We start from the raw sequence: 16,181 nt of genomic DNA, 5'->3' as shown, positions 1-16,181 counted from the left end.
CTAACAGGATTCAGTCCTGAAACCCAACCCCTTGTGCAGTACAAGATAGCAAGGTAGTATAAAAGTTACATTCAATAAATTGTTTCACAAGTTATGTCCCAGTGTATATTACCTGCAAAACAGTTAAGCATTCAAACATATGCTATATCATTTTAGGTTCTGCTGCTATGAAACAATACTCATCAGCAACTTACATTATACCAATATTTGGATTTATCATAAAATAGAACTTTGAAACACTAAATGTATGGTAAACCAAAAATTTATGCAGACATAGTAGTTGCTAATATATTTGCTAACAGAAATTAATAATGTATGCAGACATAGTAGTTTGAAACTAATTTACAAAATGCTAACTAACAAAATGCAGACATAGTATATTTGCTATCAGTTACTCTTTTTTTAAGAATTGAGCTATTTCCTAATTTAACAGGATTTAGTTAGTTTATCTATAAGAATTCAAGCAAGAGTCATATATTAAGCTATTCTTAATCTTTCTCTAAGCATGCTATGATCAGTGCAAGAGGTCATGTAAATTGCAGCAAAGATATAGCATTAGCTTTCCATTCATTGAGAGGTGATGCATATTGTAGCATCATTAAGGTTCATTACAAAACATATTAAATAAACAGAATAGGTCTCTAAGTACTTGAATAATGGCAACTTCAAAGTCATAAGACAATGGCCAACAAAATAAGGTTTTAAAAGTTGGATTATATCCTTACAAATAGTTAAATGCCATGGTAAGCATCAAAAAATGTGACAATCTGCTGCAACCAAACCACCAAAGTTACTCCTTCTTGATATGCTTGGTCTTCTTTCCGGGCTTGGCCTTAGTGGCTGATTGCTTGGGAGTCAGCTCCTCAGACTGGATGGCTTCGTTCACTGAGGTCGACGTGGCAACCCTCTTGGCAGGTGTACTGCTGCAGCTGGCAGTAGGACTCCCCGAATGGTTAGCGGCATGAAGTGGTTGAGCACCGATTGATTGTTCAGAACTTTGAGTGACCTACGTATGCCAAGCATAAAGGAGTTAGCATTCTGTATACAGAATGGGATCATTATAAGATGAATGTTTTTGTTACAGCAATGGCTTGTTATGAACTCACTTGGTTTGGAGTAAGATTTGGAGAAGTGGTGTCCATTTCCTCAACTTCTTCATTAGTTGCATTCTGAAATAATACAAATGTTGTTAGGTAAATGTTAATGTTCCACCATGTAAAGGTACATAAAATAGTGTAAAAGAGTTGCCGATTACCTCATCCGGTGTGAGGTAGTTGTGAAACTTATCATAAAGGCCGTCTTCGTTAAGTATCTTCACGATAGAGAATCGTCGGTATTATGATTGATACTTGATACGAAAGACCAATGTTCTATTCAATAGAACATCAAGGTGAGTGGGCCAAATCTTAGGATTATCCTCTCCAGCCTACACCAAGTCATTCAAAGTGTTAAATGGTTAACTTTTTTTATTTCTGATGCAATGTACGTAATATAAAAGGTAATGTCACACTTACAGCTTTCATAACTTCTCGCAGTTCCTTAGCAGACAATTTAGTATAAGGTATGCAATCCTTATCCCAAAAAACAAAGATTCCCTTGTGGTTATCGTACTCCACTTCAACCTCCAGTTTGAATCTAGAAAGGAAAGTGTCAATTAACATTAAATCATGCCATAAGAAAAAGAGTCCAAATTGAATATAAGGGAAAGCTCAAATGTTTACTTGGTAACGGTTTCAGCCTCTGTGTTTCCAGTCGATTCAAAATACCATCCAAACTTCGAGGCATTAAAACCTATGGTCGTCCCAATAGTTGTTGCATAGCAGTCCTGTTGCAAACAGTTACATGGAAATCAGAATTGGAATTAGAATAAAACATAGTGGTAAGCACAACAAACCAGTATTGTTATTTAAAGAGGTTGGATTCAAAACTAATGTTACCATAATTGCAATGTAATAGATCCATCATACAAACAAAGTAATATAAAGTAATAGTAACACCTTTCCAGATTCAGATATTGCACTAATACTTTTGACCTCACTTAGTTTAGTCCAGAAATTGTTGCTAGATTGACCGGATGAATCGCAAGTCATTGATTGGGAAGGGGCAGGCATGTTGTCTCCAAAGCTGTTACATCAAAATAAGTAGTCAAATACTATTAAATAGGAATGCATGATGTATTTCACTAATTGTTCTCTAAGAACTTCTTACCTAGCTTTGTATTTAACAACCTGTGGATGATCCAAGTTAAAGTATAGCCTAGAGCCGTTCCATGCATTGGAAAGACACGGCAATCCCGAAACTGAAATGTAACGTGTAACACTCGTTTAGTTAGAAAAAAAAACAACATGAAAAGGACGCGAGACCGATTTGTTAATCAAACCTGTATTGGGCTTGCACCATGCATGTGTCAATACTATTAAAGTAGGACCAGATAAGTTGTTAGGGGTAGTGTAGTTCACAAACTGCTTAGCATAATCATCCCATAGTACCAGCTCAATGACATTCCCCTGTACATCACGTAAATTGACATTGACGCAAGACTTTCTTCCCCCACCTCCCATCTGGGTCTTTAAAACATCCTGTAACACCCCAATCACATCTGCAGGGTATGATAATCTCAGTGGCATCAGCAAAATATCTAAAATGGTATGAACACAACAATAACATCCCTGATAACCATGCCTTTGAGTGAAAAGTCTTAAAATTGTATGAACACGGTAGTAACAGTGGCAATGGTTAGTACAGCTTACCATACAACATGTCATGTTTGTAGTCACCTCTGAGGAACTTCTCAATAGGGAAGAAACTGAAACTATGAGCTGGTATTTCCGGGATAGCCACTTTGGTCATGGTAGTGCCTCCATTGAAGATGAGCTTGAGTGGGTTACAGCACACTTTCAGTGGAACATCGTTTTCAACTGGCTCTCCGTTATATATAGTATACGTCTCATGCTCCTTGAGAACTTCAACCCATTCTTGGTAGTCCCTGCTCCGAGTTATCACATGAATCTTATCACCCTATGAAATGCATAGACAACAACCAAAAAGTTGGAATGTACATTAAGTTCATGTGAACACAAAGAACTCTGAAGATGGTCAAACGAAAACAAACTAACCAAAAGTGTGTTAGGTTTATGAAAAATGTTTAGAGTTAGAAATAAGTATACCTGTCCATCTTGAATAACGGCTTCCATGTGTTGTTGCCCATTTTTTTCAATAACAACCCACAAATCAATTACTCTAATGAGCATTTTCCACACTTGGTTCCCCTTGACCAGATCCTTGATTAGAATGGGCTGCCTCGACATCGTTCCTGTGGTAAAAATGAGTTTGGATTAGGAAGCATATACAACAACAACAAAGGCATTAGAAGTCATAGTAAAAGGAAACAAACAACACATTGCAAGCATTAACAACAACAAAGAAAAATAAATAGCAACAGCAAACACACAAATACCATTTGTTGGCAAACCATGTTAGATCCAAACAAAGGCATTAGTAGTCAGAGTAAAAGGAAACAAACAACACTTTGCAAGCATAAACAACAACAAAGAAAGATAAATAGCAACAGCAAAGACACAAAATCAATTTGTTGGCAAAACATGTTAGGAAAGTGTTGAAAGATAATAGAAGTCAGAGTTGCTTGAAACACACAAAAACGACGGTGACCCAAGGTTTTGCAACACGAAAGTGTTGAAAGATGGAATTTTTTTGTTTAACCGTTCAAATAAATGACATAGCGTGAGGAATCCGAGTGAGTTCAAACCTGGTGTGGTTGATTTCTGGAGAAAGTAGTTCTCCGGGTGGTGGAAGATATCTCCGGATGCGCAAGGTTGAGAGAAGAAATGTTGGTGATGTTTGCAGAGAGAGTATTGGTTAGTGTATAGCTTGGCCAGTGATTATATTTGTTTGGAGGGAAACGAAATGATTTGAAAAGTAGAATGGGAAAGTACAAAATGAGAACATCAACCAATAGAAGGAAACCAAATGGCATGGATGAATATTTATTTTGTTAATTACAGGATAGCCCTTTTGGTAGTGCAAATTATTTTGAGTGAAAGGGGTATATGGTAATTTTGGGCTACATTTTATTAATGGGTAGATAGTTGATTTAAAAATATTAACCAGCTATGCGTAAGGATACCGGTAACAGATAAGCTACAATGTGGCTATGAATTTGTCAAAAGTTAATCTTGTTTCCCATTCCACAGAGTATATGGCACGAGTAATTTGGGTTTCAAGAGGCTAGGTGGCACCAAATAGAACAACGGTTTCACAAGTTGTTAGTTATTCTGATTCTCCCTCATCGGAGAGTACTTCTGTTGATAACCGTTTGTTTTTGCTTTTGGTGTCTTTCATTTCAAGTTAAACAATCTTCAACCGTTGATAAGGATTCTAATCCAATGGTGGAAATATATACACAAACCAAGTCACACAGGTAGGATTGCCAAATAAGAAATAAATCAGTTTGTTATTTTCTGTTATTATTTTTTATTTTTTTTTAAAAAGTAAATATAACTATATAAATAAAAGAAAGTGAAACACAAAAGGTCTAGGGTTCAAATACAAGAAACTGGTAAGCGGCAGAACAAAGGTATTTTCCTTTCTATTTACACTTTTGCAAGATTAAGCACTTAGTTTAAGTAATTCAAGCCAGTTGAGTTATTTATATATGATACTTTGATTTCAATCAACAAGAATACATTTTACATTGTTTAATTTTATCTCTCTTGTAGGCAACACAGATCACTCTCCAGCTATGGTTCAATCTATTCCGGTTGACGGCGGCTTAGAGGAATCGTTTGTTGAGCGGCAAGCCAGGGTCAATACTGCATGTTCCTCACTCATCGAAATTGGCTTCTCTTCGACAATATGAACTGGCTGCTGAATGATGAACAAGGTAAGAAAGTTATGGAGGATGTAACAACAAGAATATCAAAGAAGAAACTAGAAAAGAAGAATGAAATGTCAAAAGCTGATTATGCTTCTCGTATGCAACGCATTCAGAGAGATCGATGAAATAAAGAAGCGTCGAATGGAGCTGGAGATAAAACATGCAAAAATTAGGGCTGAATTGAAGTTAACGTTAGGTCCTATTTATGGATACGAAGAGCTCCCCATAACTGAATTGAGAGTTGAGGCTTATAAGCTTTATGAAGAGGACTGTAGATCTAGGGGGATAACTCCTTTACCAAAAATTCACGAGTTAGGATTTGCGAAGGCCGTTGAGGCATTTGGTGGCATTGTGAAGAAGCGTCACCTTGTCAAGTACTTGAATGATCCTATTAGGACAGAAAAGATCGAAAACTTCATTAAGGACTCGCAAAGGCGTTTGATGATTTTGATGTCGGAGTATTTAGGTGGTGATAGTGGTGCTGTTGATTCAATGAGGACTCAAGGTGCATGAGGCGACTGTTAAAAAAGTCTGAATATTGCTCCACCATTGATGATTACTAGACTAAACCAAATTGCTTGGAAATAGAAGTTTTTTTTTGTTGTTATTATTCACCATGAAATTCAAACTGTTTAATAATCCTAGGTTTTTTTTGATTTTTTTTCTTATCTCCATGAGTTTTAATTAAATATCATTAAGTTTTATAAAAATTGATTTAAAATTTTAATTTATTTTAAAATATAACAAATTTAAAAGTGATATAATTTATAATTTAAAAGTGATCTAATATTAAATAATATTGTTTGATTGGATGATACAAATAAATATCTACAAATAAATTCAAAAGTAGTACTGTCTAATTGTTTTCAACAAGCCAAATGCAGCTACTGACTACTGTTGGTGTGACCAGAAGAAATTGAAAAGCGTCCAGCATGGAGAATGGAGACACCTTTCCATCTTGCTCTTGTATGTACACCATAATGTAACTAGGGGTGGCAAAACGGGCCGCCCCGCCCGCCGCCCGCCCCGCCTTATGCCCGCCAAAAAGTGAGCGGGGCGGGCATGCCCGCCAAGGTGGCGGGTTAGCGGGCGGCGGACTTATCCGCCTAATTTTATTTATATTTTTTTAATAGATTAATATGTTTTTTTTACCTTTTAATTAAACTTTTCACTTATTTTTTAAAACAATTTTTTATAAAAGTAATTTTTTAACAAATTTACTCTAAAAAATATTACATATATTTACAAATAAATGTATAAAATAAACCATCAAGAATTACAATTACTAGAATTAACTAAAAAAAAGTGAGTTTTGGAGGAGGAGCGGGTTTTGGCGAGCGGCGGGCTTTGGCGGGGCGGGTATGGCGGGCGGCGGGTTTTGGCGGGACGGGCTTTGGCGAGCGGCGAGCCTAAAATCTCAACCCAACCCGCCAATTTTTGGCGGGTGCGCGGGCGGCCCGGCGGGCCCCGGCCCATTTTGCCACCCCTAATTGTAACACCTCTCTCTTACACCGAGGCTATATATAATTTTTTTGCCTTTGTTCCAAATTTCAATACACAAAAAAATAATAAAATATAGTAATAAAAGTGAATTGTATTTAATTGATCAGGAATGCTATATGTACACTAAAGCCTACATATACACCGTATATCTATACGGTATTACATACTTTTTTTGTTTTTATTTATTATTTTATTCAAAATTGAAATCTGTGTCAGGGCAATATAAAAACTAAAAGCTACGGTGTAGCATATGGTGTCATAATTGCAGTGTACATATATCATTTCTCTTAATTGATATAAGGTGTAGTGCCAAATTGGGATGTAAGAGTAGCATTTCTCAGCCAACAAATTGTTGTAACACAAATATGAAATATTAGCATTTTTTTTGGATTTGATGGGCGCATGATATATTTCATGTTTTTTCACACTAAGATGAAAGACGAATACTTCACATTCGTTTTCTAGTCAGTCACTTATGTAAAACGGGCTTATTTTTTAAGGCATGCATAACTTTGAAAAAATTGGGTACTCTAATGGTAGCCATTCGGGAATTAAAATTAGATGATGATGAAGTGAGATAGCGTTCAGACATGGTAATCAGGGGCGGATCTAGACGTTATATATTTGTGTGGCTAAACATAGAAGAAATCATGAATTACATTGAAAATAAGTATAACATTATTTATTGCAATACATATACATGGAAATCAATGAAAAAGAGTTAAAACAACATCTTTGTTAATTGTTCCAAGAACATCTTTTTCTATAAAAATTACAAAAAGGTCATTTAACCACTAATCACTTATTTTATTACAAATGTGACTCTTCTCTAATTTCATAGATAAAAAAACACGTTTCATGCTTGCAGTTGCTATCAGCAAGACTAAAGTCAATTTTATAAGCTTATATATCATATCAAATGTGTTGCACTTATTTGTTTCCACAAGATTTTTATAAAGATATGAAAGTCATTTTAATTTGTTTTGGTTCACATCGAACATTTCTAACATAATTTTAAAATTGATGTTGCACCAATATTTCCGATACATTTACAGAATAATTTGGATAAACCTCAACCATGTCTAATAATGAATTCATATCAAACACCTGAGATGAATCAAATAAGACTTATAAACAAATACATTCTCGAAAGTGTGAAATTGGTGGCAACTTAGATTTAATCCGGTCATAATTTATTATAAAAAATTTGAATTCTTGATGCATCTTACTGATAAATAACAATAATTGTTAAATATACAGAGGAAAAATATTAGTACTACATATCTCTTTTTTTATTATGTATTCATCTAAAACTATTGTATCATTAAATCATTGCAAGGGACAAGAAATCCAAGTCACCACACTACCATAACACTACCATAGTAAGTTGTTTCTTTCCTTATTTCTAGACTCAACAAATCATCAATGGTACGTGGTAGCTTTGAATAACCCACGTGTTAAAATGACAATAATTCAATTAGTTCAAAAGATTTATTGTATATAAACAAGTTGTGTAGTGTTTTTATATAACTCAACATTTTAGCATGTCAATGGTTGATGACATCTACAATTTCCTAGCATCATTATTACCTAGCTATAGCTACACATAGTCACATGCTACTACTTTGCTATAATATTTAATGTGTTATACAATGCAGAATCAGCCCCTCGAAATCTATCCTTCATCCTTTCTTTTTCACTCAAGAAAAATTCTTCTCTATACACAACCTCTCTCTTCAGAGTGCATATATAAATAGAGAAAATTCTGGTGTGGCTATAGCCACAGTAAGCCTCTATGTGGATGCGCTCCTGATGGTGATGCGTGTTTTTGGTATAGCAGATCAGGAGTGGACCTATAAGATAAACACTTTAACGCATAAGTTATTGTATGAGTGAAAAGTAGTTTAAATGTTGGAATCAATAGAATACTTTGAGTTGTGAGTGTTTGATTGGTTCGCCGCTCGAATCGTCGAAAAGTTGGTTTAACGCACTTTAACTTAAAAATATTGTTTGTACTATTGGCGCGTGGACGGGTGTTTTTTATGTGTTGAGTTATGTCGTTTTGTGAAATGTATGCAAATGCCTTGTATAATTGATAATTATGGATGTTCTATTTCTAATGATGAATATGATGTTGTTGTGGAATTATTATGGTGGTTATGATGATGACGTGATGTAATATAAGTTGCTTGTGATGAGGATTAATGAAGCGCGTGTTAATTTGTATACATGTTATGTGAAGATGAGTTTATGTTGATTATATGAATGATGATGCAATTTGACTAGCCGTGGTCGCAATTATATTATGAAGTTGTCTTGCATCATGCACTCATAGCATATTTGGACAGTGATCCGCTATTTTGGAAGGTGTTCCACTTATGATGAGTCTCAATTTCATTGTGTGCGTTTATGATGTGCTCTGATTCTAAGAGGCAATCGATCCTATGGTGGGAATCTTTGGAGGGTGGTGACCAAGTGTTCATCAAAGAGTTTGATACCACATGCATTGAGTTAGTTGTGCATTATTTTATGTGACATTGAATAATTTGGTTGATGAAATTGTGAATTAATGTGGCGTTTGATGTTTGATTGATGAAATTAGTATGTGGCTTGTGTCGATGAGATGTGATGTGATGATATTTGAGGACCGTGGGAATTATATGAGTTGGTTTTATGACGAACGATGTATATGTTATGAATGATGTGTAGGCGTGAGTATGAATTGTGTATAAATGATATAGGTGATATGATGAAGAAGTTGCTACTAACATTTTCCTTATATATTTTGTAATGAATTTGATTACTCACCCTTCTGTTGGAATGATGCTTTATACTGCATCGTGCAGATGTTCAGGAATAGTGTGTCGGAGCTTCGAAGATAGCTTTGGAGTATTTAATTTTTGGTTTATGCGTTTTTATGTAGTAGATATTCTGCCATGATCATGTAACACTAGGTTGGGATAACACATATTTTCTTAATTGAATTATGCTATTTATTTTGAAGTGTTGAGACTTTCTAAGATGTGGATGTTATTCATTAACAATGTTATTGTTGATGTCAAAGTTTAATACTCAAATTGACTTGGTGAATTATGAAGGTGAACTAGGTGCGTTGTTTCTAAAAGAGTTTTAATGAAGTGTTAGTGTCTTGAATGTGCATGGTTGATTTAATTTGAAGTTTTATGTAACATGTATTACGGAGCAGAATTAATTGTGATGTTTTTATGAAGTGTGACACCTTGCTGGTGAATACTTATTTAAAATAAATCGTTATTTCATAGGAATTTAGAAAGGTGTTACATTCCTTGCATCTTCCTGTTTGATGCTTGTACCTGGGCCTTCATGTGGGGGTCTTGAGCGCCTCAGAACAGTTCCCCCCAATTCTTTTTACTCCTTAGAATGAGAATTTTGTCGTGTAACCTTTTAGTCTGGCTTCTGGTGGAAGTAAGTAAAAAGGCTTTAACAAGACGCCGACTACATTGTGAATAGACACATTAAATATCTTCATCGTGACTTGCAACATTTCGCTCATAAATATTTTAGTTTACTTCTTATTTAAAGTATCTTCCACCATACAATCATCACAAAATTATATATTTATTTTAACTTATTATTTAGAAAAATTGTGATCCATAATATATAATTTGATTAATAATATAGAAATTTTTATAGCATTTAAATAACATACAAATATTCTATCAACTCATAATTACCTAGTTTCGATTTGTATAGGGAAGAATTCTTATCATAGATGATTTTCTTCTATCAGCTTTGAAAGGTCACCACGAGTAAGATCATATATTTCACATATTAATTTAAATTTACTTGCAAAATTTTCTTCTTTTGTCTTCTCATCCTTCTTTCGTTTCATTTTCGATAATTTATGAATTATATATATATATATATATATATATATATATATATATATATATATATATATATATATATATATATATATATATATATATATATATATATATATATATATATATATACACACTAAAATATCAATTTTAAAAATAGGTAAAAGAAACTTATCCTGCAATAGAATTTAAGTTTAAGGTAAATATTGTTCATACTCGCTCGATTGTTTTGGAGTTGATTCCGCGTAAATCGGAGTTACCTAGTAAAAATTGGAATGAAACAGAGAAAAAAAAATTTATAGTTGATTTGATTCTGAAATAGAATTTCATTTTTTTCTCGACACTTGTCGTTGATGAATGAGTTATTGAATCACATTGTTTACTGTAGCACATTAAATCATTTTGATGAAAAATATGTTTAGTTTCATTTTATTTGTTTGTTATTAATTCACTCATGGTCATGGAGTTGGCCCATTTATTGACTAACTCAATCCAATTATTTGTAACACTTAGTCTAATTCAATTACATGCACATTCATTTATTTATTCATTTTCGTTTATAATTAAAATATAATTTATTAAAATTCTCATTAAAATAATAAAAAAATATTCACACTTAATGTTAATTATAAAATTTAATAAATCTATATAAAATTAACATAACATAGAGAATATACATATAATTAAGATTAATATCAATATAATTAAGTAATTATATAAATTTAATAAATATATTTATATAATTAACATATCATTTTATACATAAAATAATTTATTGAATAAATAATTAAACTTACTAAAAAAACTAAATGTATTATATATAAAAATATATAAATGTTGTACGGTTTATCATATTCTCATTCATTATCCCTATATAATAAGTTTACTATAAACTAAGCCTATGTTTAGAATTTATTAAAAACCACGGTAGTGATTGAAAATCACTGTGGATAAAAGTTACCAATAGTAGCTTCTGAAAATCACAACAAAAGGGCTCCAAACGTGCGGTGGCGGCAGAGAACCGTGTTTCCAAACACACCGTAAATAATCAATTTTCATTCCTTCCATAACTTATTTTAAAGACATGGTTATAAATTATAGTATAATGTTGCTCATTTAATTTCTTAGCCACGTAGAAGATATTTGCAGTTTTACTCCCACAACAAAATTTGGATAGAGGACTTATCCTCTACTAGTACTACATCTATTCATTGAGCTTGCTCCTCATTAACTCATGCCATTCTTCTTTTAATAATACTTTTCTTCATTTAATAAAATACCTCCAATAAATAACCATTGTCGTTCCTCCTAGTTTCTCAGTTTCTTGTTTTGGCTAAGCCATTACTCTGTCATATCGTTTGGTCCACTATAAGTTGTTGATTAAAACAAGCTATAACTTACTTTAACAGAAGATACTGCCAATGCTGTAACAGCTGAAAACGGATTGAAAGTTGTTTTATTCGAATTCATATACTCGTCTACTCTACTTTTTCACTTTGGATGCTTTTTTACGGCAAAACAAATCAGGTAGGTAGTACTTATGCACGCCAAGTGCAGCGCGCGTGGCTCCTTTGTTTCTGGTAAAACATAAAACACAATAATTTGGCAATGTTTTACTTTTGACAATTACTCTACTTGTACGCAAGCCCAATGTAGTTTTCGTTGATGTCCAAATTATTTGCCTCCTTTCACCCAAAAAGTTACTATACTTTACTAGTAATACAATTGAGATGCCATGATTCTTTTATTTTGCTGTTTAGGAGTATTAAAAATTTCTTGTTCGTTCTGGTATCAAAACTATTGGCGCAATTATTTGATACAGTTATGGGATCCTAGGTGTGAAATTTACTTTAACCCAAAAACAAAATTAAGATCCAACCAAACTCACTTGTCAAGCTATATTAAGATGAATAACTATTGAAGATTTAAAGAAAGGTGGTGAACATTTTGAATTGATTGTTGGTGTGAAATTTACAAATACTTGAACGCTCAAGTTAGTAAACGAAAAAGAAGTCAAAAATACTGGTATAAGGTGTTGTCTAACTTTTTAGCTGATAGATGGCCCCAAGAATCGTTGGAGGTATTTTGATCAATATTTTGATTGTTTAACGATGGATTGGGCTAAGACACAATCTAGAATAGTTATCCCCTCATGTCATCGAAATGAGGAAGTGAAGAGTGAGGAGTTAGTTATGTCGAAGAAGAGTTGGCCCAGTTAGGGGTTTAACTGAATCTTGGTTCATATGGGAAATTTGGATGGAGTAAGTATAATTCAAATATAATACACCAAGAGTTTAAGATGGGGAGAATTTGTCTAGAGCCCAAGAAGAGGGGGCAATCAAGAGTCAAGACATATTTGGAGTCTGCGATGAGGAGACATTTGTGTTTGAATAATTCAAAAAGAATTTTTGTAGATATTTCTCAACCACAAAACATGTCGTTGATCTGTATTTGTTTCGAAGTCTTTTAATGTAGTTTGGTCTTCCTCGACCAATTTCTAGGTGATTATGATGGTATCTTTTGAGGTAAGGTTGTAAGAGAGACCTTCTTAATTTGAGTGGGAATGGTCATCATGGTATGTCCAAACATGTAGTTTGGTTTACAAACTTATGTCAATTAACCCATACATCTTATAATTTTGTTGATAAGATGTGCGAGAAATTATTTGCTCCAAAGACCATGGAGGCATGGGAATATGGCCAAGGAAACGTATGTTCTTTTGGAAAAAGTGAGGGTGCTGGAAGATGAAAGAGACTAATGGCGAACTATTCATAAGGATTGGAGACTTCAGGGCAACTCTTTAGAAGTTTTTTACTCGGACCAAGAATTGAAGTCAATCGCTGTTGGAGAATGGTCGTTCCATAGAGTTTCTAGGAGAAGGAAGAGGAGTTTGGAGAGATTCTGAAGTTGTATCGGTTCCCAGTCTTTATTATAAGAGACACTTAAGTTTGTTCTGAGTTAAAAAATTTATTGCTGAGTGGAAATTAATTGCATAGCATTCTTTGAAATTCATTGTAACATTTTACAATTCCTAAGAAGACAATATTAGGACCAGGAGAATAAGGATTCTCTGTTTCGATTTGCATGCAATTTGTTTTGGTTCCACTTGCATCGTAGGCACAAGAATGAGAATTGATATCACCCACTCCTTCACACCCCAATTAGTGTTTCAAGAACAAAAGTGAACAAAAAATTGTAGATCACGTAGAACAACGTTTAATGCAAATGACTAAAAGATCTATGAACCATAAATTACATCATGAATTTCCCATGACCAATAATCACAAGGATAGAAAACATTCTTTCTTCTAGAGACAGATGATAAGAAATTTGTGTCAACCTCAAATTACATGAATAAATTAAATAAGAAGAAGAAGAACAAAGCATAGAAAAGTGAATAAAAATGCAACATATTTAGTTACAAACCTGTTTTGTAGAGTATAATAACCCTCCTAAATTAGCAATCAAATGCTAGTTAAAACACAAAATTACAAAATCACAAGACAACCATACACATAAAAATACTATGTCATCATCTTTAAATATACCACACAAGATTCACTAATCAGTTGGCTAATAAATCATTGCATTTGCATTGAATCTATGTTCTTACTCAGCTCCTCCAGCTTCTTCATCCTCAATCTTTCACTTTCACTCACCAACTGATCAATCTCATCAACAATTTAAGACCAATTAATATTTAGAAGCAACAACATCAACAAAATTATTTGAATCCAATTAAGAAAATTGAGACTCACCTCCATTAATTTTGTAATTAACTGTACTTTTTCCCTGTTTTTATCATTAAAAGCTTCAAGGGCATCTTTGTATTCTTTCTCCTGTAACAATATATCATAGACAAGGTATTATAATACTGATTGCGATCATTATGGTTATTACCGTGTAAATTAATCACAATTTTTTGTATCAGTGTCAGTATCGATAATTTCAGAAAGAATTAATCAAAAACAATTAACCTAACTCACCTTCTTCTGGCAAGATATACCAAGAGGCTTTAATTCTTTGTTTACTGAATCAATCCTCTTTCTAACAACTGAAACTTCTTTTCTCATTGGATCTGCAAGTGCTTCAAGCTCCTGAAATTCCTCAAATAACAAAAAATTTGCAATTTCTTCATTTAAATAAAACCAAATTTGCAGACACACAAGAAACTTGAATGCTAAAAAAATTCTAAAAAACCAAAATAATAATAATTTGTTTCATATACTAATACTGCTTCTGACAAGGACAAATACAGAGGAATAAAGAGTTTTCAAATTTTAAATTATTTTCTATTATCAACGGTAAATAAATAGATAATTATTTTTGGCTACAAATTCACTCTGTTTGTAGAAAAAAAACAACAGATCCGGTATAATCCAGTTCTCTAGATGTTCTTCAAGCCTCAATTATCTATTTATTACAACAAAAACCCGGTTTATCAACAATAATATTCAAGAAAAAGACCAAAATTATTTGTGTTTTTGCGAAAATAAATAGTTAAATTAATTAAATGAAATAAACTATGCCAACCAGATTCCAACACCACAAATACTTCCTCGTATTTTACCGTTGAATTTTAGTAGGTCAATTAAATATTTTTCAAAAAAAATAATTATTAAAAAAAAAATAGATGAAGATAACATCAAAAAGGGTTTTCAAATTTGAATGGAAGAAGATGAAAAAAAAGTGAAATCTGAAGAAAAAAAAGTGAAAAATAAATTATATATACCTCACGAATTGTAGCAAGACGTTTGGTTTCTTCTTCAACACGACCTAACTGAAACTGAACTTTCTCTCTAACTTCCATCTTCTTCTTCTCGATTTCTTCTTCTTTAGCCCTGAAAGTTGAAAGCGCAGACCTAGACATCTCTTCATCTTCCTTAGACAAGTGACTGCTGAAGCTTAAACTCCCTGAAGTCTGCACTACCAACTGGTTATTGCTATTACTCTGTTGTTCACTCATCTTCGTCTTCAACGAAATCCTTGTTCTTCCTCGAATTCCTCTCTTTATGAACCTCTCTATTGTTTCTTTCTTTCTTTTTCTCTTTTGCTTTGTTGGTATTGAAATGAAATGATGAAGTGTTTTCTTTTCTTTTCTATTTTTCTGTTTGTGAGTGGGCTTTTATGTTATCTGTTTTGCCCTTTGCTTTTTATGGACCAAAGAAAATGTACTACTACTACTACAATATTAATTTTAATTTTGATTAATCAAAAGATAAATATTTTATTATAAGAAAAAGATATTTCCCAGGTTGGGATGGAAATTATCAAATTAATTAGAACAAGTCACTTTCTTGGTTCTACTTTATCTTTATGAGGAAATGGTCACAATAAATAAGTATATTGGACAAATTATGGGTGACCTGTTCCAACAACTTATACACACTTCTTTGCTTACCAACTTGGGTTTCCCTTTTTTTTTTATAAAAAATGGAATTTAAAAAAATAATAATAGTAAAAGACAAAAGTTATAAAAGGTTAATGGGATTTGGCCCAGTGCCAGACAATCACTGTTGATAGAGGAAGTGGGATTTAACTTTATTTGAATCAAAGGTTGTTAACTTTGGTTTACATGAATAGTTTTAGTTGGATAATAATTCTAGCCAGATATAGAAATCATATTTTATATATTTCTATATACTTCAATCATGAGTGCTACTTTAGGTTTTTATATATTGTAAACTTTTTTAAATTGATTTAGAAAAATAACCATAATCATAGTTATGATATCTGGAATTTTTTTTAGACATGTATTAATGAGATTGTGGAAGTAGAATATTATCTCATTGGAATTTGGGCTGGGAGTTCGTTTTCCCACACATTCTTAAATCTTTAAGGCTTCTTTCAAGATAGCCAGCCACACAAGATGCTGCCAGATAATAAGTTACCTTAGCTAGTGTAGCCTTTTTCTTCCTTTG

At 32.9% G+C, this 16,181-nt stretch overlaps 2 protein-coding genes across 5 annotated transcripts; both read right to left on the bottom strand.

The window, feature by feature from the left end:
* Window positions 1–601: 601 nt before the first annotated feature.
* Window positions 602–4,025, bottom strand: LOC131613093 (uncharacterized). Its single transcript, XM_058884807.1, has 11 exons — window positions 3,767–4,025; window positions 3,168–3,313; window positions 2,751–3,018; window positions 2,381–2,599; window positions 2,209–2,299; window positions 1,998–2,124; window positions 1,722–1,825; window positions 1,515–1,635; window positions 1,256–1,426; window positions 1,107–1,169; window positions 602–1,006 (listed from the first exon to the last, which is right to left on the bottom strand). Exons 2-9 carry the CDS (start codon window positions 3,306–3,308, stop codon window positions 1,337–1,339), a joined length of 1,161 nt encoding a protein of 386 aa, XP_058740790.1. The 5' UTR covers window positions 3,309–3,313; window positions 3,767–4,025; the 3' UTR covers window positions 602–1,006; window positions 1,107–1,169; window positions 1,256–1,336.
* Window positions 4,026–13,636: 9,611 nt separating this feature from the next.
* On the bottom strand, window positions 13,637–15,417 carry LOC131610993 (uncharacterized). 4 transcript variants are annotated; one of them, XM_058883101.1, is made up of 4 exons: window positions 14,993–15,417; window positions 14,247–14,366; window positions 14,019–14,099; window positions 13,637–13,931 (listed from the first exon to the last, which is right to left on the bottom strand). In XM_058883101.1, the coding sequence occupies exons 1-4, from the start codon at window positions 15,224–15,226 to the stop codon at window positions 13,842–13,844; spliced, it is 525 nt and encodes a 174-aa protein (XP_058739084.1). In that variant the 5' UTR covers window positions 15,227–15,417; the 3' UTR covers window positions 13,637–13,841. The 4 variants fall into 4 exon arrangements, with proteins under 4 accessions (XP_058739084.1, XP_058739087.1, XP_058739086.1 ...); XM_058883104.1 differs by having other exon boundaries at window positions 13,637–13,922; window positions 14,993–15,409; XM_058883103.1 differs by having other exon boundaries at window positions 14,247–14,357; window positions 14,993–15,407.
* Window positions 15,418–16,181: the final 764 nt, after the last annotated feature.

This window comes from Vicia villosa, linkage group LG6 (assembly GCF_029867415.1).
Source record: "Vicia villosa cultivar HV-30 ecotype Madison, WI linkage group LG6, Vvil1.0, whole genome shotgun sequence".
In the NCBI taxonomy this organism is placed as follows: Eukaryota; Viridiplantae; Streptophyta; class Magnoliopsida; order Fabales; family Fabaceae; genus Vicia; species Vicia villosa.
Note: the sequence above shows the minus strand (reverse complement) of the source record. Positions and strands in the feature narration are given on the sequence as shown.